General features: G+C 40.9%; 1 protein-coding gene across 3 annotated transcripts; it reads right to left on the minus strand.

Moving 5' to 3' along the window:
* On the minus strand, positions 1-6,932 carry LOC114830042 (microtubule-associated protein 1A). 3 transcript variants are annotated; one of them, XM_029116646.2, is made up of 7 exons: positions 6,679-6,907; positions 6,048-6,177; positions 5,410-5,455; positions 4,021-4,086; positions 2,209-2,679; positions 1,945-2,019; positions 1-565 (listed from the first exon to the last, which is right to left on the minus strand). In XM_029116646.2, the coding sequence occupies exons 5-7, from the start codon at positions 2,567-2,569 to the stop codon at positions 177-179; spliced, it is 825 nt and encodes a 274-aa protein (XP_028972479.2). In that variant the 5' UTR covers positions 2,570-2,679; positions 4,021-4,086; positions 5,410-5,455; positions 6,048-6,177; positions 6,679-6,907; the 3' UTR covers positions 1-176. The 3 variants fall into 3 exon arrangements, with proteins under 3 accessions (XP_028972479.2, XP_028972475.2, XP_028972472.2); XM_029116642.2 differs by lacking the exon at positions 5,410-5,455 and having other exon boundaries at positions 6,846-6,932; XM_029116639.2 differs by lacking the exon at positions 5,410-5,455.
* Positions 6,933-23,322: the final 16,390 nt, after the last annotated feature.

Here is a 23,322-nt window from a genome sequence, read left to right on the forward strand (position 1 = left end):
TTGAGGGTTGTGTGCGTGTGGGGAGGGGTTATAGATTGGTCCAGTTGAGGGTTGTGTGTGTATGTGGGAGGGGTTATAGTCAGTTTGACTCCAGGGACGTGTTCATGAGGGCTAATGATGTAGGAAAGAAATGTCTCTTGTGGCGAGAGGTTTTGGTCCTGATGGACCTCAACCTTCTACCAGAGGGGAGATTTCCTGGGTGGGATCGGCCCCAATCTTTGCTGCTTGCCTCTGCGTCCTGGAGTGGTTCTGGTCTTGTATAGACGGCACTGTCTTTTGGGCGTTGAGCTCCAAGTTTTTCTGACAGCACCAGGACTCCCACCTGTAGGCGGACAAAGTGTGTCCCCAAACCCCACCCCAAACATGTCCTCCATTCTCTCCAGCACCCCTCTCACATTCCTCTGGGTCACTGCAGAGGGGCTGGCCTGGGCCCAAAACACCTCTCTGCCCAGGATGGTGTTTCCTGCTGCCCTCCTCCCAGCACCAGTCCTCCCCAGAAGCACCAGTCTCAGCTCAGACCCACTGGGAGACACTGAGGAGTCTGGACTGCAGCTCTCTCCTCCCACTGTAACGTAACACACATCATTCACACAATTGATAAAATGCAACACTTTTTGTGGTTTTGAATCACTCTTACATTATTTAATAGTGGAGAATCAGATAAATATCTCTCTCAAAGTCACTACAATCAGAGGGTTATCATAAAGTTTGCACAGCCATGGATTTGTCCCAAAACTAAAACTTTCTAGCTAGATTTTAGCCATATTCAGTTGGCTGACAGAACATTTTATTACACTGAAATACATTAGGGATTTTAAAGTGGTGGGCAGACCATAAATATTAAGCTCACATATAAATATTTTTCATTGAATCTATGTCTGCAACAGATAAAAGCTAATGTAGGCTACATCATTAAAATCAATTACTATATCTAAGTGAACATGGGATTTCCTTTTATTTATAGGGCTCTTTAAAGAGGCAAAATTATGCTCAAGTAGCCACAAGAGACTATTGGATACAGTCTGAAACTGAAACTTTAAACTGAGCATAGCTTCAGTTTTCAGAGTTTAGGTACAGTTTTCTGAGTATAGGTACAGTTTTCTGAGTATAGCTACAGTTTTCTGAGTATAGCTACAGTGTTCTTAGTATAGCTACAGTTTTCTGAGTATAGGTACAGTTTTCTGAGTATAGCTACAGTTTTCTGAGTATAGCTACAGTGTTCTTAGTATAGCTACAGTTTTCTGAGTATAGCTACAGTGTTCTTAGTATAGCTACAGTTTTCTTAGTATAGCTACAGTTTTCTTAGTATAGCTACAGTTTTCTTAGTATAGCTACAGTTTTCTTAGTATAGCTACAGTTTTCTTAGTATAGCTACAGTTTTCTGAGTATAGGTACAGTTTTCTGAGTATAGCTACAGTTTTCTGAGTATAGCTACAGTGTTCTTAGTATAGCTACAGTTTTCTGAGTATAGGTACAGTTTTCTGAGTATAGCTACAGTTTTCTGAGTATAGCTACAGTGTTCTTAGTATAGCTACAGTTTTCTGAGTATAGCTACAGTGTTCTTAGTATAGCTACAGTTTTCTTAGTATAGCTACAGTTTTCTTAGTATAGCTACAGTTTTCTTAGTATAGCTACAGTTTTCTTAGTATAGCTACAGTGTTCTTAGTATAGCTACAGTTTTCTTAGTATAGCTACAGTTTTCTTAGTATAGCTACAGTTTTCTTAGTATAGCTACAGTTTTCTTAGTATAGCTACAGTTTTCTTAGTATAGCTTCAAGTAATTGCAAATGTTGTTGCACAGAATTCTCACAAATGCATGGGTACCGCAGAGGAGTCTAGATATTTGCTCGATAAACATTTGATGGAAAACTGGATGTGATGATTATCTAATGCAACTGTGAATATAGAAATCAATGAAAGTCTGAGAAGACATTGATAACTTACTATAAGGACCAACACAGTCTTTGCTGCTTTTTCTCTCGATTGGGAGCTTTGAGAAATCTGAAGTGTCTCCATGTTCTGTATCACATCAAACACAGTAACATCCATTTAGTAAGGGACCAAATGTCTTAAATGACATTTAAGACCTTTTAGGATGGGTTATTGTTAATTTGATTAGAAGAGGGACACAGAAAGCGTAAGAGATGTAAAAACATATTTATAACAATATCGTGAGCATTGAGGAATGTATTGTTTAAATGGTCTTACCCAGTTTAACATTTTCCTTGTTGACGTCCTCCACTGGTTTGTCTCTTTTCTTTAACTGTTTCTCTCTCTTCTCTAGTAGTTTATCTTTCTCTTCTAGTTCCTGCCTCCTCTCCTTTAGTTCACCTTCTCTCTCTTCCAGTAGTTTGTCTTTCTCTCCCAGTCTGTGGTTCCTGTCCTCCTTGACAAGGTTCTCCAGTCTCCTCTCTGTCTCTCTCACTTGTTGGGACATTTCATCCAGTTGTGTGTCTTTCTTCTGAAGATGTTTGATGTTCCCATACAGTTGTTTTGTGGTTTTCATCAGTCTGCGGTCAGTGTCCTTAAATCCTTTACTCATCTCCTCTAGGTTTGAATCCTTCTCCATTATATTCTGTTTATATTCTTCCTCATCTCCTCAAGTCGCCTGTCTTCGGTAGATTTGTTTGGCCACTGAAAGTCTATAAATCTCCTCTGTATTGATTTCCAACTTTAACTCTGAGGGAGAAAAACAACTATTGTTACACAGTATAACAAACCGTATTTCTGCATAAAAAAATCTAGGCAAACCTGGATTACGTTGCTTACATTTACGGCTTCATATTGTTAAGCCCTTGCCTCTAATCTATTATACTTGTTTCAACCTTTGTTTCAGTCTTTTTTCCACATACCGGTTTTGTCCACTGAGCATATCTTATTGCTGCTCTGGCAGCTTGACACACCCAAGGAAGGTAATCATCGCAAATAAAGCACCATGGTGGCGGACAATAGAAAGTTAAAACTTTCACTATGAAGCAAGAACAAGCAACCTTATGAACTCTGATCTCATTTAGAAGAATGTTCAGTGTGGAAAGGTGTGATGAGCATTAAATTCTGACAGCTCAGGTCCGCTCACATAGTCAAGTACTAGCTGCCTAATGTCTGTAAGTTAGCTTCAAGATAGTTAGGTTTCTCCAAGGATTGAACCCAGGTCAAACAACGGTGTACGTTTGTATTGTATATTAGGGGGGTCAGGGTCAATGGATCCCAGGATTTTCACTCTTTTCCAGAGGGGTCACATTGACCTTTGCAAAGGTTATAAGGTCTATCTTCCTCCGAGGGATTTTGAAAAAGTTATCCAAGCATTTATTACGTCTGTGATGGCAATTCCATCGATCGACACTCTTAAAAGAGTGAGAACAGAGACAAAATTCTCTTGGCACAATTTAACACTTTTATTAATTATTTGCAACATTTCCATAACACATCTCGGCTGGATTACTGATTTACATCGTCATTCTCCAGCCCGAGCACTAAGATCAGCTAACCAGTTACTACTAGTTTTCCCAAAATCCAGGCTAAAAACAAGAAGGGATCGAGCGTTCGCAGTGGGTGGTCCCATCTTCTGGAACAGCCTACCACTGCAGGCTATACACATTTTTAAGTCATCGCTAAAGATGCACCTTTTTAGTCTGGATTTTAATCTGAGCTGAGTTGACATCAAATGTCTGTCCTGCTTTTTTTATCTGTGTCTTGTTATGTGCATCTATGTAATTTTTTACCTGTACATTTCATATATTTTTTTATACTTTTATATTTTGTCCTGTACAGCACTTTGGTCAACGCCAATTATTTTAATTGTGTTTTATAAATAAAGTTGACATTGACCTGTCTTTAATATTAGGGGGGCATGACCCCCCCCCCACCCCTAATTATACACACTTGGCCAGAACGTTCCTAAGTTTAAGCAACAATTATTGTGTTATTTGAAACATGACATTACAGAAGTGTGTCAAACCTAATGACTTCCTCATGTTCCCAAAACCAGTCTCCTATCCATCTCATACTCCCCAAGCTCACCAGCTGATGAGACCCTCTTCAGATTGTCCTCCCCGCTTTCATGTTAAACCAAGCATGGATTTCGTCCTGTGGAGTAAAATGGAGAGGTGAGTTCTGTGTGGTGGATTACATCACATGACTACAGGACAAACCGCACCAATCAGATTCCTCTGAATTAGCAGCACTGAAAGAGCAGCAGGGCTGTGTAAATGAAAACCACAATTTTACTAGTAATAACTCACCCAAAAATAAGTTTCCTATTCATCCATGATTCATAATGGATAACCAAGAATGATAACATGAAACAGAAGGTATTAGTTACTATCATCAAATAACAGTTGGCGGTACACAGACATTTTGACTTGGCAGAGGAAGTTACACAACGTGGCCTATTATATTGCCAAAGAGTGAACATTCTTGTGTATCACCAACCTGATATTGAATGAATGAATATGTCTTAAATGTTTACCGGTTGCAGTGGGAGGAGCTTCAATTAATGACTAACAAAAGACACATGAGTGACGTACCACAAATTCCCTGCAAAGGGTGAGCAGCTTTGTGCGGTTAAGATGCGTTGTAACTCTCTCTCCCTTCCAGGGAGTCCTTTGGTAAAGCTAGCATGTTTAAGAGTTATTTATTTTGGCTTAAACTGCATGGAAATGTGACAATAAAAAATTGCTTTGGTAACATTTTATTTGAAGTGGTGGTGCATAAGCCATCGTAGACCTCCAGCACAAACGCTGTCTACACAGGGTGTGTGGCATCATCAGGGACCCTTCACATCCAGGCCACAAACTGTTTGCCCTCCTTCCATCAGGCAGGTGGTACAGGTCTCTTCGTTCCCGCACCAGCAGGCTCAGGAACACTTTCTTTCCATCTGCTGTAACACTGAAATAGGTGACCCATACCTAACCATACCCACCCTTTGTACTACTGGACTCTGACACTGCCTTGCAAAGTCTGAAGTGTTCAGTTGTTACAGGTACATGTCTATCTCGGGAACCTCATTGCTGCTATCCCTGCATTTCAGTTGCACATGCTACCCTACCCCTTCAATTTCATTGTACTGTACTTAAAGTTGAATCTAATCTAATGTTGTTGTGGTTAATGTCAAATTGTCATAACCAAGACATTGACAGGTTGTGTTGACTCAGTTAATGTCAAGTTGTCATTACAAAGACATCCCAAACAATGTGAACCTTGTATAAAAAATGACATCATCAACTGAATGACACCTAATGACAACATTCATAAACGTTCATAACTAAAGTCTTACCATTGGTTTTACTTAAATTGGTTATGGTCTAAGTAAGGAAACCGCTGACAAATCTAGACTATTGGGTGGTCTGTGTCTTTAGGGTTAGTCAGGCACAGGCCTAGATGCGGAATGGTAGTAACACATCTGCCTACCTCTTTGGCATGTTGACAGTGTCTTTGGTTCTGCTTTTGTGCGTGTCTGTGTTTGAACAGAAAGGACAGTCTGTTGTAGTGTGTGTTGGTCTGACTTGCTGCCAGTTTTGCTCTAGGATACTTTGTTGATGAACCCTGACCCCTGACTACAAAAGTTGTTGTGTGGTTTGTGTCCAGTGAGCTGGTGTAATGGACTGGATTTATCATCATCTACAGACTGCATATATTATGATAAACAAGGAAGATACTGTAAAGATACTGTAAGGTCACTGTATAATTCGCATTCTGGATGTTATGGCTCGTAGTGTACAGACGGCTGGGAGAAGAGGGGTTAAATAGGTAGCTTGCATATTTCATATTGCCCTAGGGGAATGAAGTCCTCAGTACAAAACGGTTTCCCTTGAATAGGCTTCCTCTTGACCGACTTGATTGTAATGACAGCTTATTGTGTCGTAACCAAATGACCAGCTGGAAGCGACTATTAAGATATAAATAAAATGACCGTTCCATGAAGTATTGCACATAAGTTAATATTTTACAGAGATAATACTTTTCACCACTTTAACATGTCAACGGGAAACAGACTGGCTCTGTTTATTTAGGTGTTTCTGAATCTGTGCTGTAGTTTTGGTCCTTACCTCCACAGAGCGGTGAGTCCAGGGCAGCGTCCTCCTTGTGTTCTTAGAGGATGACTTCACTCATGTGCAGACCAGAATCTGACCTGTTGCTGTTCCTCAGCCTCAGAGACACGTTTCCTCTCCCCGGCTCCTGGGGGATACATATTTTTTATGTAGGACAGTGACATGCACATAATCAAATGCAGGAGAAATTGTACGGAGATGATCGGAGAAAGAGGTCACTGTGGAGCGGTTGTGTTCATTTTAACAGACACAAACCTAGCTACAACACAAAAAGATTTAATCGGATAACACACATTTACACATAAAGACACATCTAACTATCAACTAAGTGAACTTTCAATAGTTGTTGTCATTGTGTTGATTTAATTTGGCGGTACTGTAAATAACAGAAAATGAATAATGAGGTCTCGCATATTGATTTGCCTAAATCTGTTCCATGACATTTTCCACGCAATAAAAAAGACAAACATTTAAATATATATCATTGCCGTCATTAAATAATAATCTATAATCAATTTTCTCAAGCACTTATTTGGTTTATTTCAATGTCTCTATCATTTTCCTCGATTTTTATACGAGGAATGATGTATCACATTAAGAAAGTAAATCACTGTATATTCCCTCTTACCTTTGCTGGTAATTTTCCACTTAAGTTTCAAAAGTTGTTCATTTAAATCCAGAACACTATTACTTTTTAATAGAAGATTTCTTTACACAGAAGTTTTAAAACCAGAACACAATCACTTCTCAATAAAAACGTTCTGTAGACGAGTACATGCGTGGACATGTACATACCTCTTCTCAGAAACAGGCTGTACAGGTGAAAAATTAAAACCTCTCCTGCTTCTCACTGCATGTCTAGTAGAGGAATGTATGAGATGGTGGGTGTTAGCAGGGAAATGGCACAAACACGTTCTAAGAATGCAGTGGCCAAATGCACGCAGCTACAGGCACACACACCAACACTCACAATGAATGAACCACGCCATCCTCTGGTCATCTTGAAACATGATATCAAGATGCAGTAAAGACCTCTTTCTGGTTTACCATGACAGGCTAATGGAACCACGACAGACTGATGGAACCATGACAGGCTGATGGAACCATTACAGACTAATGGAACCATGACAGACTAATAGGAACCATGACAGACTAATGGAACCATGACAGGCTGATGGAACCATGACAGGCTGATGGAACCATGACAGACTGATGGAACCATGACAGGCTGATGGAACCATGACAGACTGATGGAACCATGACAGGCTGATGGAACCATTACAGACTAATGGAACCATGACAGACTAATAGGAACCATGACAGGCTAATGGAACCATGACAGACTGATGGAACCATGACAGACTGATGGAACCATGACAGGCTGATGGAACCATGACAGGCTGATGGAACTATTACACATTGCAGGATTTGGCCAAATTATATATATTTCAAGGGATATGAAATCCTGGTAGATATGTACATGACCTGGTCATGAGGTATAGAGTTAGATATGTACATGACCTGGTCATGAGGTATAGAGTTAGATATGTACATGACCTGGTCATGAGGTATAGCGGTAGATATGTACATGACCTGGTCATGAAGTATATAGTTAGATATGTACATGACCTGGTCAAGATGTATATAGTTAGATATGTACATGACCTGGTCATGAAGTATAGAGGTAGATATGTACATGACCTGGTCATGAAGTATATAGTTATATATGTACATGACCTGGTAATGAGGTATAGAGGTAGATATGTACATGACCTGGTCATGAAGTATATAGTTATATATGTACATGACCTGGTCATGAGGTATAGAGGTAGATATGTACATGACCTGGTCATGAAGTATATAGTTATATATGTACATGACCTGGTAATGAGGTATAGAGGTAGATATGTACATGACCTGGTCATGAAGTATATAGTTATATATGTACATGACCTGGTAATGAGGTATAGAGGTAGATATGTACATGACCTGGTCATGAAGTATATAGTTATATATGTACATGACCTGGTCATAAGGTATAGAGGTAGATATGTACATGACCTGGTCATGAAGTATATAGTTATATATGTACATGACCTGGTCATGAGGTATAGAGGTAGATATGTACATGACCTGGTCATGAAGTATATAGTTATATATGTACATGACCTGGTAATGAGGTATAGAGGTAGATATGTACATGACCTGGTCATGAAGTATATAGTTATATATGTACATGACCTGGTAATGAGGTATAGAGGTAGATATGTACATGACCTGGTCATGAAGTATATAGTTATATATGTACATGACCTGGTCATAAGGTATAGAGGTAGATATGTACATGACCTGGTCATGAAGTATATAGTTATATATGTACATGACCTGGTCATAAGGTATAGAGGTAGATATGTACATGACCTGGTTATGAGGTATAGAGGTAGATATGTTCAGTATTCAGAAACAGGGCCTGGTGCCAAATACTGAAATCTTAGCAGGACCTGTTTAATACTGGTATCACCAGGGGCATTTCCAGCCAAACGGGCGCCCTAGGCAAGATCTCTAAATGTCGCCCCCCCCAAAAAAAGAAAAAAGCTTGGGGAAAATATTTTCTTTTAATTTTACTATTATAAACACAATAAATACAAGTGCGATAGCATATAACAAACCAGTTAACTACTGCAATTTACTCTGCAACATTTCTCTAAATATTCATCTGAACAGGCCTTTAGTGTTCTACTTCTGACCTTTGCTCATTGCCTGAGCACATGCTATGTATGTACTGCTACTCTATGTAGTTAGCGCTACATTTCAAAATAGCTAAAACCAGAAACAGACCGATGCTTTTAAAATAGTCCAGAAAAAACATACCACTATACTTATATCTCCTTTCTTCCTCATCTACCCTGAGTATAAATAAAAATGGTGAACTAAGAATTTGGACGAAAAAGGAAATAAGAACTGATCTGAAAAATTTCATGAAGAAACAACAATATATAATTATATAGAATTGTAAAATAATAACATAACAATAGTAATAATCATAATAATAAGTGATTATAAGCAGCCCACATTGCTGCTGGCAATGACAGCATGTAATGACCTGTTGCTATCTTGACATTTCTGCTTGTTATCTAGCCATCCATGAGTGGAATACACCTAGCTAGCTATCCATCTGAGTGGAATGTTTCCATTGCCAAATCTGTCGCAGATCTGCCTGAGTCATACATATGCTTCAGGGAATTGAATTCCCTGAACCATATCAATTGAATTCTATGAATTCAAACTCATCCCACTTTGTATGCTTAGCCCATGCATCGCATTATCACAGTGAGTGCATGCTAGCTAGACCAGTGCAGTGGTTCTCAAACTGTGTGCCGTCGCACAATGGTGTGCCTTGGGAAGGTTCAATTCATGATGATATACATAGCTATAAATTATATGTAAAGGGGCGCCTTGGAAATACTTCTACAGGACATAACTCGTCCTCCACCTCCTCTATCCTCACCTGCACCTCCTTGTCTCCTTGTAATTTTCTTTTTGAAAAAGCTTCTCATATCCATAGCCGCCCTTCAATTCAAGTCTTGCCTGTAGTGATTTAGCTATCACCAGATGTGAACAATGACAAGCCCTGTTAATGCAATCGTGCATTAAATCCCTGAATGACACACAGAGGATCCAAATCATACTTGCATTTTTGATCAATCAATCAATAACATTTATTTATAAAGCCCTTTTTACAACAGCAGTTGTCACATAGTGCTTTTACAGAAACACCCGGCCTTAAACCCCAAGGAGCAAACAACTAGTGACCCAGTACCATTGGTCCACACCTGGTACCGCCCTCACTCACTGGACTCACCCACGGTCCACACCTGGTACCGCCCTCACTCACTGGACTCACCCACGGTCCACACCTGGTACCGCCCTCCCTCACTGGACTCACCCACGGTCCACACCTGGTACCGCCCTCACTCACTGGACTCACCCACGGTCCACACCTGGCACCACCCTCACTCACTGGACTCACCCACGGTCCACACCTGGCACCACTCTCACTCACTGGACTCACCCACGGTCAACACCTGCTACCGCCCTCACTCACTGGACTCACCCACGGTCCACACCTGGTACCGCCCTCCCTCACTGGACTCACCCATGGTCCACACCTGGTAGCTTCACTGTCGCACGTGACATCCTGTGCTTAGTTTCGACACATTCAGAAAGTATTCAGATACCTTCACTTCCTCATTTTGTTGCCTTATTGTAATCTTTTTTTTTTACCCCAGTTTGTTACATTTCCTAGTTCTGTGTTGCTGTGTGTTTGTAGGTGTTCTGTGTGTGTTCATTACACGTGGCGTCAATCAACCCCAATCTCCCACTCTCCTTCCCGTTACTGAGCCCAGTTGTTTCCAGGGCTCCTCAACCTACCACTTTCTTCCCTCAGCTGCATGAGAGTTGCAGTTTTCTTTGTTTGCTCACTCTGTTTTTTCATTCTCGCTCTCGGCATGTTTGTTTGTTGTCGTGTGATAGATTGTGCTCAAGTTGTCTGTTGTGTTTCAGTTCCTAAGACCGGGTTTGTGGTTACACACAAGAGAGAAGTAGTATACAGAATATTCCACTTTTTGGCAAACATTGTATGATTTATGGCTTTATGGGTTGACCTTTGGCCTTTGTGTGGTTTGACCAGGGTCAAAGAGATTATGGTGATTCATATTTTAATGACCATATTGAAGGTCAAAAGGTCTTTTAGAGAGCGGTGGGTTTTATGAGGTTGACCCCAGGATGTTTGAGTAATAAAAGTGTTTGATGTATATGTTTTAATAGGTGTCTAATGGTTGTTATAATGTTTTTCACACAGGAGGGAGAGGGGCCTGGGTTTCTAAGGGAAAGGTGGGGGGGCTGGTCAAGCTGGACAAAGCTGGGTAGGGAGGGGTGATGGGCACACTAGATAAGGGGTCTGGTTTTTGGGGCTCAATTTATAACATTTCTGACATGTTATTTTAATGGATTTTTATTGTTATTCTGTCTCTCATTGTTCAAATAAACCTACCATTAAAATTATAGACTGATCATTTCTTTGTCAGTGGGCAAACATAAAAAAATCAGCAGGGGATCAAATAATTTTTTCCCTCACTGTAGCTGAGATATGAAAGACAAAACATTCCTTTTTCAGTACGGTATTGGAGCTATCTATCGCAGATGATGTATGTTGCACCCATGAATGAACTCTGACTCCTGGGACAAATATTTTATGATGGGGCTTTTATTCTGAAAGAATAAAACAAATCAAAGTGAGCTGCTGTCGAATGTTTGCCACTCGCTGTATAGAAATTCCACAAGCAACTAAAGAACATTCCAGAGCGAGCCCATCACCACACTACCTGCCCCCTGCTGGACAAAGCTCAACACTGGTACAATGCAAAACAAAATCTATCACTGGTATCTATTTCTTCACATACTGCGGGAACAACATAAAACACAAATATCACACAAATTCCATAGATCTCACATGTACATTGATGGTAGTGGCCTCTTTCAGCAGGATAATGCAGGATAATGCACCCTGCCAGACTGCACACATTGTTCAGGAATGGTTTGAGGAGCATGATGAAGAGTTTGAGGTGTTGCCCGGGTCTTCAAATTCCCCAGATCTCAATCTGACTGAGCAATCAGAGAACCCACAGCATATTAGGCAGGTGGTCATAAAGTTTTGTCTCATCAGTGTTTTAAATGTGACAGTGTTAAATGTTTGTATTGTGTCCTAGGCAGAATATTAATATATGTGAATGATTTTATTACATTTTCTACTGCTCTGGGCCATTTTAACACATACAATGAAAATAGGTCAGAAAAAACAATAGTGTTCCTTAATGGGCCAGTAACTAACAAACTGTAATACTTTTTAATGTAGTACAATTTATTTAATGTGATCAATGACAAATAGAAAAAAGTACAAAATCGATACAATACAAATAACAACTGAGAATGTACATCAGTATTTAAACCTTTGGGTTTGAGTGAGTAAGAGTCAGTCCATGTGTTTATATGGGTGTGTGGGTGAGAGAGTCAGTCCATGTGTTTGTATGGGTGTGTGGGTGAGGGAGTCAGTCCATGTGTTTGTATGGGTGTGTGGGTGAGGGAGTCAGTCCATGTGTTTGTATGGGTGTGTGGGTGAGGGAGTCAGTCCATGTGTTTGTATGGGTGTGTGGGTGAGGGAGTCAGTCCATGTGTTTGTATGGGTGTGTGGGTGAGGGAGTCAGTCCATGTGTTTGTATGGGTGTGTGTGTGGGTGAGGGAGTCAGTCCATTTTGAGTCAGTGTAGGTGGTCAAACCAGGTCAAATATTCAGTGTTAGAAGTGGTTTTGGAACCAAAATGGACAATGAAACAAATTCAACAGAATAATTTGAATATACAGTAAAAGTAAACACCTCTGTGATGGCTTTTGGACAAACATGTTTCAGTGTGCGTTATGTATTTCCCATGCTTATTATAAGCATGTAATTGCTGCCCTGTGATTGGCTGCTGCATTGGCTGCTGCTCCGTGAACCTGATAAGGATTTTGTGGGTTTTAATCACTGGGTACACTGACCAGTCTAATGTAACGCACCCCTCCCCCACTCAGGGGTAAACACCCTCCCTTAAAGAAAAAAACTAGTGTGAAATTGACTTTGATTTTGGGGGGAGAAACAGACATCCCTGACCAAATGTTTGATAAGTGCAATGTTGTTTCATGAAATGGATAAGGCTTGCTGTTTTAGTGTTTGTATACATCATCATCTTCCGCTTATCCAGGGCCGGGTCGCGGGGGCAGAAGTCTAAACAGAGATGCCCAGACTTCCCTCTCCCTAGACACTTCCTCCAGCTCTTCCAGGGGGACACAGGCGTTCCCAGGCCAGCCGGGAGACATAGTCCCTCCAGCGTGTCCTAGGTCTTCCCCGGGGTCTCCTCCCGGTGGGACGGGCCCACAACACCTTCCCAGGAAGGCGTTCCGGAGGCATCTGAAACAGATGCCCAAGCCACCTCAGCTGACCCCTCTCGATATGGAGGAGCAGCGGCTCTACTCTGAGCTCCTCCCGGGTGACCAAGCTTCTCACCCTATCTCTAAGGGATCGCCCAGCCACCCTGCGGAGAAAGCTCATTTCGGCCGCCTGTATCCGGGATCTTGTCCTTTCGGTCATGACCCAAAGCTCATGACCATAGGTGAGAGTAGGAATGTAGATTGACCTGTAAATCGAGAGCTTCGCCTTGCGGCTCAGCTCGTTCTTCACCAAGGAGTTTCTTGACTACCTCTGTGACTTCAGCCCGGGTGATGGACGAATCCACCTCTGAGCCCTCATCCTCTGCATCCTCAATGGAAGACGTGACAGCGGGATTGAGGAGATCCTTGAAGAACTCTTTCCACCGCCCGACGACATCCCCAGTTGAGGTCAAAAGCTGCCCACCTCTAGTGTAAACAGCGTTGGTAGGGCACTGTTTCCCTCTCCTGAGGCTGTTTGCCAGAATCTCTTCGAGGCCAGCCGATAGTCCTTCTCCATGGCCTCACCGAACTCCTCCCAGGCCTGAGTTTTTGCCTCCACAACCACCCGGGCTGCAGTCCACTTGGCCTGTCGGTACCCGTCAGCTGCCTCAGGAGTCCCACAAGCCAACCAGGCCTGATAGGACTCCTTCTTCAGCTTGACGGCATCCCTTACTTCCGGTGTCCACCACCGGGTTCGGGGATTGCCGCCTCGACAGGCACCGGAGACCTTACGGCCACAGCTCCGAGCGGCCGCTTCGACAATGGCGGTGGAGAACATGGTCCACTCAGACTCAATATCTTCAGCCTCCCTCGGGATCCAGTCGAAGCTGGGAGTTAAAAATCTCTTTGACAGGAGACTCGGCCAGACGTTCCCAGCAGACCCTTACAGTACGTTTGGGCCTGCCGAGTCTGTCCAGCTTCCTCCCCCGCCATCGGATCCGTTGACAGCTCCTGTTTGTATACAAAACATGTTAATTGGATATACAGCTCTGGAAAAAAGTGTGAGGTTCTCGCGTCATTCCGGATCCAGCTCCTCCCCGTCACGCTCCTCACCTGCCACCATTACGCTCTCACTTCCCGATCCGCCTAAACGCACCCAACAATCCAGATCCCAAACTCCGGAATACTGAACACCTCTCTGTTTAGCCTGTTCTCTGCCTCCAGTCCAGTGTGAGGTATTGTTCGTGGTGGACCTGCCAAGCTGTTGTGTAGCCCATTGTATTTGCCTTTTGACTCCCACTCTGTTGTTCTCTCCCGTCCCGTCCTATCATGTTATCTAGAAACCTGCATCCTGACCTGTCTGCCTGCCCCTTGGATTCTCCTACCGTTTAACCCTGCCTGTACTGTTGCCATCGCGGACTGATCCCCCGGTATCCTGACCTGCCTGCTTCTGGTTTCTCCTCTCGTCTATTCCTGCCTGTGCCGTTGCCTTTGTGGTCTGATCTCCTGGTTACAAAGCATACCTGCCCATCTCTACCATTTCTGCTCTTGCCTACTCCCCTGTATGAAAATAAGTCGACAGTCGCGTTTCTGCAATTGGAACCACACACCCCTGCTCTCAGTGTTCATTACAAAAAGTAAGAGACCACTGCACCTTTTTCTTTCTAATCCAAAATGTTTTTAGTGAGGAACAGAAGCACTCAATTTAAACCTTCTGTTCCTCACTCAAAACATTTTGGAAAGGAAATAAAAAGGTTCAGTGGTCTCTTAATTTAATTTTTAATTTTTCCCCTTCAAAGATTTCAGTTTATTTTTCAATTGAATTGTTCACATTATAGGTCATAATAAAAGTGGTTCTGACATGATTTCTTTGTCTCATTCTTTTACATCACAAAAACCTGGCATTTTAACAGGGGTGTGTAGACTTTTTATATCCACTGTACATACATACAAACACAGACAGGTGATAAATTAAAGGACAAACCTGAATATACAACTGGAGGAACATAACAAATGAAGATGCTTCCATACAGGTGTACTGCATGATACAATTAAGCAATTAACATCCTATCATACTCTGTGGCGTGTATAAAATAGGGAGGCTCATTTGACCTCGATATTGGATGAAGATGGCCAGAGGAAAGGGTTCTAGTGACTCTGAAAGAGGGTTCATTATTGGGTCAGAGATGGCAGGAGCTTCAGTACCACAGACTGCTCAACTAGTTGGTGTTTCAGTAGAAACAGTGGCTAAATTGACATCTGTATTTTGATCTATGGGAATTGCATGTTTAAATAGGGTAGTAAATTGTGGTGGACAGCTCTACACCATCATAATCAAAACACCAAAATGAGGGAAAATATTTTGGAAGAACAGTGGTCCATCCCAGTAGAGTTCCAGAGACATAAAATCTATGAAAAGACCAATTGAATCTGTTCTGGTGGCTCAACACCTTACTGAGACACTTTATGTTGGATTTTCCTTTAATTTGTCACCCCTCTGTATGTCTTTCATGAAAATACTATTTAATATATTGTGACTTAAAACAGCTGGTAACACATTATTTGTAGGAGTATTCATAAGAATGACATGACACTGTCATGATTCTGTCACAACCACGATATGACACATCATTATAAACGTTTATGAATGTTGTCATTAGGTGTCATTCTGTCAATTATGTCATTTTTTATTCAAGGTTGACTTTGTTTGGGATGTCTTTGTTATGACAACTTGACATTAATTGAGACAGCATAACCTGTCAATGTGCTCCATTGAAACCGAAGAATTGAACATAACTAATCTTGTAGAACTCCATATTATCGGCACATCAAACAGCAATTTGGAAATACATCTAGTAATCATTTGATCAAGTCATCAATGTTCATGATGATTATTTGTGACATACAAATGTCTGCATGTCTTTTATGATCATTTATGTAGAAATATTTATATTCTCAAGCAGTTAGTCAGCGACGTACCTAAAAAATATGACCTTCTATTGTCAGCCACGGTCCCAATTAGTGGCCACCTTACTATTTTGTTGAATTACATTATAATTCCTTTTAATTTGTCTTACAAATGATGGTTTGTAGTCTTCTCTGAAGTGTCTACTAAAATGTTATAGCTAGCTTTCCTCTCTTGTCTTATGGTTAAGAAAGAAAAAGACTGATTACTTATTATTACATGGCATCTGTGAGAACAGACAATATTACATGACGTCTGTGACAACAGACAATATTACATGACGTCTACGACAAGAGACAATATTACATGACGTCTGCGACAACAGACGATATTACATGACATCTGCGACAACAGACGATATTACATGACGTCTGCGACAACAGACGATATTACATGACGTCTGCGACAACAGACGATATTACATGACGTCTGCGACAACAGACGATATTACATGACGTCTGCGACAACAGACGATATTACATGACGTCTGCGACAACAGACGATATTACATGACATCTGCGACAACAGACAATATTACATGACGTCTGCGACAACAGACAATATTACATGACGTCTGCGACAACAGACAATATTACATGACGTCTGCGACAACAGACAATATTACATGACGTCTGTGACAACAGACAATATTACATGACATCTGCGACAACAGCTCTGTAAAATGTTTTATAATCTACAAAATAATTTCGTATAAACAGGCCCAATTCTTGACAGTGTGCTAACATCAATCTCGTCTTCGTTACAAAGACACATTACTAGAACACAGCCCAAACGTTAACTCCACAGGTACTGAACAGGTATGAAAAAGACCATCTAGTCCTTTTAGAGCAGACATTACAGTAACGGTACAATACAACCTAGCTACATACACTGTATGTCAGAGTCCAGTAGTACAAGGGAGTAGTACACCAAGGTCCTTGAGAGGCAGTACTAAGCAGTGGGTGGGTGGGTATGGTTAGTGATATCTTTGTTATTTAGAGTTTGACTGTTATTTTGCGCTCCCCAAAAACTCCAACAAAGACAACAGTGAAATATATAGAATGAGGTGAAAGTAGAGAGCAGGGGACACCCTTTGGTTTGTCGGTTTCGTTCCGTTTTCAAAAGACGATTTTATGTTACTTTCAATGGAGTAAGATTACATGGATGAGGCTAAGGGACCAGCTTGAAAGAGTTTTCAGCAGAAATCTTTTCTTCATGCCTACTTCCATTTTTGTCTCCACATTTACAATTAAAAAAAGGTATTATTTGTTTAGATTTAAATAAATTTTCCAAGAGACATATCAGCTCTAAATAAATGTATACTTTGGTCACTGACTTTCCATCTCCCAATTATCCCCTTAAAATAGATTTTTTGTTCTTTCAGCTTTAAATTTCTCATTCTAAACAGCAGTTTTCTAATAGCTCAAAACCACAATCAGCTAGAGATGTGCATAAAAGTTAGCTATCTTCCTTTATCTGTCCTTACAAGGGTATACCTAATTTTCCCCATTATTTATGTTCATTTTGTAAACATTTTTAACTTATTACAACTCTTAACATAGAGATGCGTTCTGCAATCGGTTCCTATCCATATGACTTGTTCCTCAAAAAACAATTGTATATCCATTTATGCAATACCTTTTTAATAGCTCATTATCCATATGAGATGGAGATCTACAAAACAAGTGTGGTGTGTTCCTATACCTATCTTCTCAAATGTACACCTCCTATATTTTAAAAGTCAATTCTCTGCATATAATTTTTTAAAAACCTGGTGGAGGTGGAACACAATACAACACAGGTGATGGGGTAATGGGAGACACCTGGTGGAGGTATAACACAATACAACACAGGTGATGGGGTAATGGGTGACACCTGGTGGAGGTGAAACACCATACAACACAGGTGATGGGGTAATGGGAGAAACCTGGTGGAGGTGGAACACAATATAACACAGTTGATGGGGTAATGGGAGACACCTGGTGGAGGTGGAAAACAATACAACACAGGTGACGGGGTAATGGGTGACACCTGGTGGAGGTGAAACACCATACAACACAGTTGATGGGGTAATGGGAGACACCTGGTGGAGGTGGAACACAATACAACACAGGTGATGGGGTAATGGGAGAAACCTGGTGGAGGTGGAACACAATATAACACAGTTGATGGGGTAATGGGAGACACCTGGTGGAGGTGGAAAACAATACAACACAGGTGACGGGGTAATGGGTGACACCTGGTGGAGGTGAAACACCATACAACACAGGTGATGGGGTAATGGGTGACACCTGGTGGAGGTGAAACACCATACAACACAGGTGATGGGGTAATGGGTGACACCTGGTGGAGGTGAAACACCATACAACACAGGTGATGGGGTAATGGGAGAAACCTGAGGTGTCTCCATTAATGCATGTAATGAATGGAATAAAGCTAACTTCTTTGATGTACTTGCAGTGTCAGAGATGACTGAATGTGATAATGTGGTGGAGTTGGCTTGGATGACCATTCAGACTTGGAATGCTGTATGATTCACTGATCCCAGGTACAACTTTATCACTGCTATGTAATAAACTATAACTTGTTACTTGGCTCTTTCTATTGTCTAATAATAAGATGTATTAACTACACAAATGTGCAGTTGACATTTCTTTTATTTGGTACTGATTTACTTTGACTACATATTCATAAGGCATTTATTACACATCTATAAGCTTCTTATAGATTCATCAGTATAATGACAGCATCGTGCAATCCTTATGTCTGTTCTTAGTGCACAATTATATACATGCAATTGACCCTGAGGATTTAATCCTGTGGGGATCTTCATTTACTGTTTTGAGAAGGTACATGAAATGTTGACAGGCTATACATGATTGGACTTTTGGCATATTTTGATAACAGCCACAAGAATGGCAACACACTGTAATTGTAATAATGCATCTTAAAACAGGAGCTGTAACATAAAATAATACAAAATTAATGGCTAATAGATGTGTGGACATATTTCATTAACCAGTACAGTGGGACCTGTTCTTGTAACATGTTAATGATATGCTTATAGATGTGTTAAGAAAGAGAGAGAGAGAGAAACATACATAGCTCCGGAACTGTATGTATATATACCGTGAGGGAAAATAAAAAAGATAAAATTATCAGTCTATTATTTTAATGGTAGGTTTATTACAGAATAACAAGAAAATCCAGAAAAACACATGTCAAAAATGTATTTATTAATTTATTTGCATATAAACCCGATTCCAAAAAAGTTGGGACACTGTACAATTGTGAATAAAAACAGAATGCAATGATGTGGAAGTTTCTAATTTCATTATTTCATTCAGAATACAACATAGATGACATATCAAATGTTAAAACTGAGAAAATGTATCACTTTAAGGGAAAAATAAGTTGATTTTAAATTTCATGGCATTAACACATATCAAAAACGTTGGGACAAGGCCATGTTTACCACTGTGTGGCATCCCTTCTTTTTATAACAGACTGCAAACGTCTGGGGACTGAGGAGACAAGTTGCTCAAGTTTATGAATAGGAATGTTGTCCCAGTCTTGTCTAATACAGGCTTCTAGTTGTTCAACTGTCTTAGGTCTTCTTTGTCGCACCTTCCTCTTTATGATGCGCCAAATGTTTTCTGCGGGTGAAAGATCTGGACTGCAGGCTGGCCATTTCATTACCTGGATCCTTTTTCTATGGAGCCATGACATTGTAATTGATGCAGTAAGTGGTCTGGCATTGTCATGTTGGAAAATGCATGGTTTTACCTGAAAGAGACGATGTCTGGATGGGAGCATATGTTGTTCTAGAACTTGGATATAACTGTCAGCATTGATGGTGCTTTTCCAGATGTGTAGGCTGCCCATGCCACACGCACTCATGCAACCCCATACCATCAGAGATGCAGGCTTCTGAACTGAACACTGGTAACAACTTGGGTTGTCCTTGTCCTCTTTAGGATGACATGGCGTCCCAGTTTTTCAAAATGAACTTCAAATTTTTATTAATCTGACCACAGAACACTTTTTCACTTTGCCACAGTCCATTTTAAATGATCCTTAGCCCAGAGAAAAAGCCTGCGCTTAGGGATCCTGTTTAGATACGGCTTCTTTTTTGACCTATAGAGTTTTAACTGGCAATGGCGAATGGCACAGTGGACTGTGTTCACCGACAATGTTTTCTGGAAGTATTCCTGAGTCCATGTTGCGATTTCCATTACAGTATCATTCCTGTATGTGATGCAGTGCCATCTGTGGGGCCGAAGATCATGGGCATCCAGTATGGTTTTCCAGCCTTGACCCTTACGCACAGAGATTGTTCCAGATTCTCTGAATCTTTGGATGATATTAAGCACTGTAGATTATGAAAACTTCAAACTCTTTGCAATTGTTCTCTGAGAAACTCCTTTCTGATATTGCTCCACTATTTTTTCGCTGCAGCATTGGGGGAATTGGTGATCCTCTGCCCATCTTGACTTCTGAGAGACACTGCCACTCTGAGAGGCTCTTTTTATACCCAATCATGTTGCCAATTGACACAATAAGTTGCAAATTGGTCCTCCAGCTTTTCCTTATATGTACATTTAACTTTTCCGGCCTCTTATTGCTACCTGTCCCAACTTCTTTGGAATGTGTAGCTCTCATGAAATCCAAAATGAGCCAATATTTGGCATGACATTACAAAATGTCTCACTTTCAACATTCGATATGTTATCTATATTCTATTGTGAATTAAATATACGTTTATGAGATTTGTAAATTATTCCATTCCTTTTTTACTTACAATTTGTACAGTGTCCCAACCTTTTTGGAATCGAGTTTGTATATACAGTGGGTCAAAAAAGTATTTAGACAGCCACCAATTGTGCAAGCTCTCCCACTTAAAAAGATGAGAGAGGCCTGTAATTTTCATCATAGGTACACTTCAACTATGAGAGACAAAATGAGAAAAAGAATCCAAAAAACCACATTCTAGCAATTTTTAAGAATTTATTGGTAAATTATGGTGGAAAATAAATATTTGGTCAATAACAAAAGTTAATCTCACTACTTTGTTATATACCCTTTGTTGGCAATGACAGAGGTCAAGTCTTCTCAAGGTTTTCACACACTGGTGCTGGTATTTTGGCCCATTCCTCCATGCAGATCTCCTCTAGAGCAGTGATGTTTTGAGGGTGTCGCTGGGCAACACAGACTTTCAACTCTCTCCAAAGATTTTCTATGGGGTTGAGATCTGGTGACTGGCTGGGACACTCCAGGACCTTGAAATGCTTCTAACGAAGCCACTCCTTTGTTGCCCGGGCGGTGAGTTTGGGATCATTGTCATGCTGTAAGACCCAGCCACGTCTCGTCTTCAATGCCCTTGCTGATGGAAGGAGGTTTTCACTCAAAATCAAAATCATGATATATGGCCCCATTCATTCTTTCCTTTACACGGATCAGTCAACCTGGGTTAACCCTAACCCTAACCCTGGTCCCTTTGCAGAAAAACAGCCCCAAAGCATGATGTTTCCAACCCCATGCTTCACAGTAGGTATGGTGTTCTTTGGATGCAACTCAGCATTATTTCTCCTCCAATCATGACGAGTTGAGTTTTTATCTGACCATATGACATTCTCCCAATCCTCTTCTGGACCATCCAAATGCTCTCTAGCAAACCTCAGACCGGCCAAGACATGTACTGACTTAAGCAGGGGGACAAGTCTGGCACTGCAGAATTTGAGTCCCTGGTGGCGTAGTGTGTTACTGATGGTAGCCTTTGTTACTTTGGTCCCAGCTCTCTGCAGGTCATTCTCTAGGACCACCGTGTGATTCTGGGATTTTTCCTCACCGTTCTTGTGATCATTTTGACCCCACGGGGTGAGATCTTGCGTGGAGCCCCGGATCTAGGGAGATTATCAGTGGTCTTGTATGTCTTCCTTGTTCTTATAATTGCTCCCACAGTTTATTTCCTCACACCAAGCTGCTTACCTATTGCAGATTCAATCTTCCCGGCCTGGTGGAGCGCCGGTGTTTCTAACCGCCGGCTGGAGCTGATGGCAGCATTTGCACGTTTCACACCCATTACTAATTTCAGTGAGCCATTACGATGTCTATTAAGGTTTCTCATTTTCGCCCGCACCTCACGGGTTGTTGTGACTTTGTTGTATGTGACCTTGTGGTGCTGTGCCGTTTTGTGATGAATTCCAAGAATGTGATCCTTTGTGTTGGTGTTGTTTTGTAACTGTCGTTTTTTGGCCTCTCCATTATGCAATCCCAATCCTCTCATCTCACAGTGATAAGAAAGTTTTGTTTTAACTGGCCACCTTTGTATCATGTTTCGTGGATCCAGCCCCTGGCAATAAGGTGAATGCAGTTGGAAGTAAATCTCAGCTGTTATATACGATGTAATCAATCGTTAGTTTCATGGTTATTTTTAAAACACATTCACATGCCACACAAACATTATAAACTATACAGAAAGTATTTACATTTCTGAAATAGAAACTACAAAAACTATTTTTTAGAATATTCAGGTTAACACCTGACACAGACATTGTGGAGCAGTGAGACCATCTGAGATACATGGACTGGAAGGTCGTGAGGTCAAATTCCAGGTGAGAACATGTTGTCAGAAAATGACTTTGCACTTGAACATGGACATTAGAAAGACCTTGTTAAAACCACTGTGTTCATCCCCAGTCACAGATGAAGAGCCCTGATTGGCTTGCAATCAGAAAGGCTGATGCATACTAACGGTTTTTGGGAGAAAACGTTTCTTAGTCACCATCATTCAACGTCCTGACAAACCGATGCACTAAAAGGTTTTTGGAACTTTCTCATGAAACTTGTTTAAAACATTAATATTGCATCTTTAGATGACCATGCGGTATTAATGTATACAAGAACTGACACAAGAACATTCATGCGACATCCCATCAATTGTGTCTGAAACATAAATATTGTAAACTTTGAGATCCTATTCTAAGATTTGGTTCTGTTTGACAAGGCAACGATCCCCAAACTCTGAACCTAAAATATATTATATTTATATATAAGGTTTTTGCAAAAATAGATTCTCTGTTACCCAAACGAATGGAAAGCTGGACACAAAGAGGTCAGAAAAACATTACAAGTAACTTATGAAAAACATTCTCACGCTGTGGATTTGTTAGATGGGAAGAAAATACAACAATAATGTGAGCAAGGACAGCACAAAGGCTACATGTTAGTATCGGGTGTAAACAGGGCATTAGTCTCCAGAACTCCTCATCCTCTTCTATCCTACTTCACCAATGTGCTGGCTTAACTCTTCCATCCATCTGTTTAACAATATTCGAGCTTCACT

The sequence above is a fragment of the Esox lucius genome, chromosome 3 (genome assembly GCF_011004845.1).
Source record: "Esox lucius isolate fEsoLuc1 chromosome 3, fEsoLuc1.pri, whole genome shotgun sequence".
Lineage (NCBI taxonomy): Eukaryota > Metazoa > Chordata > Actinopteri > Esociformes > Esocidae > Esox > Esox lucius.

What these genes read in the sequence shown, in the direction of transcription:
- LOC114830042 (XM_029116642.2), bottom strand. Translation starts at nt 2,569, where the DNA reads ATGGAGAAGGATTCAAACCTAGAGGAGATGAGTAAAGGATTTAAGGAC. An exon ending in CAAGGAAAATGTTAAACTGG is followed by an intron (nt 2,020 to 2,208) that starts GTAAGACCATTT and finishes GATGTGATACAG; the next exon opens with AACATGGAGACACTTCAGAT. An exon ending in AGACTGTGTTGGTCCTTATA is followed by an intron (nt 566 to 1,944) that starts GTAAGTTATCAA and finishes GTTACGTTACAG; the next exon opens with TGGGAGGAGAGAGCTGCAGT.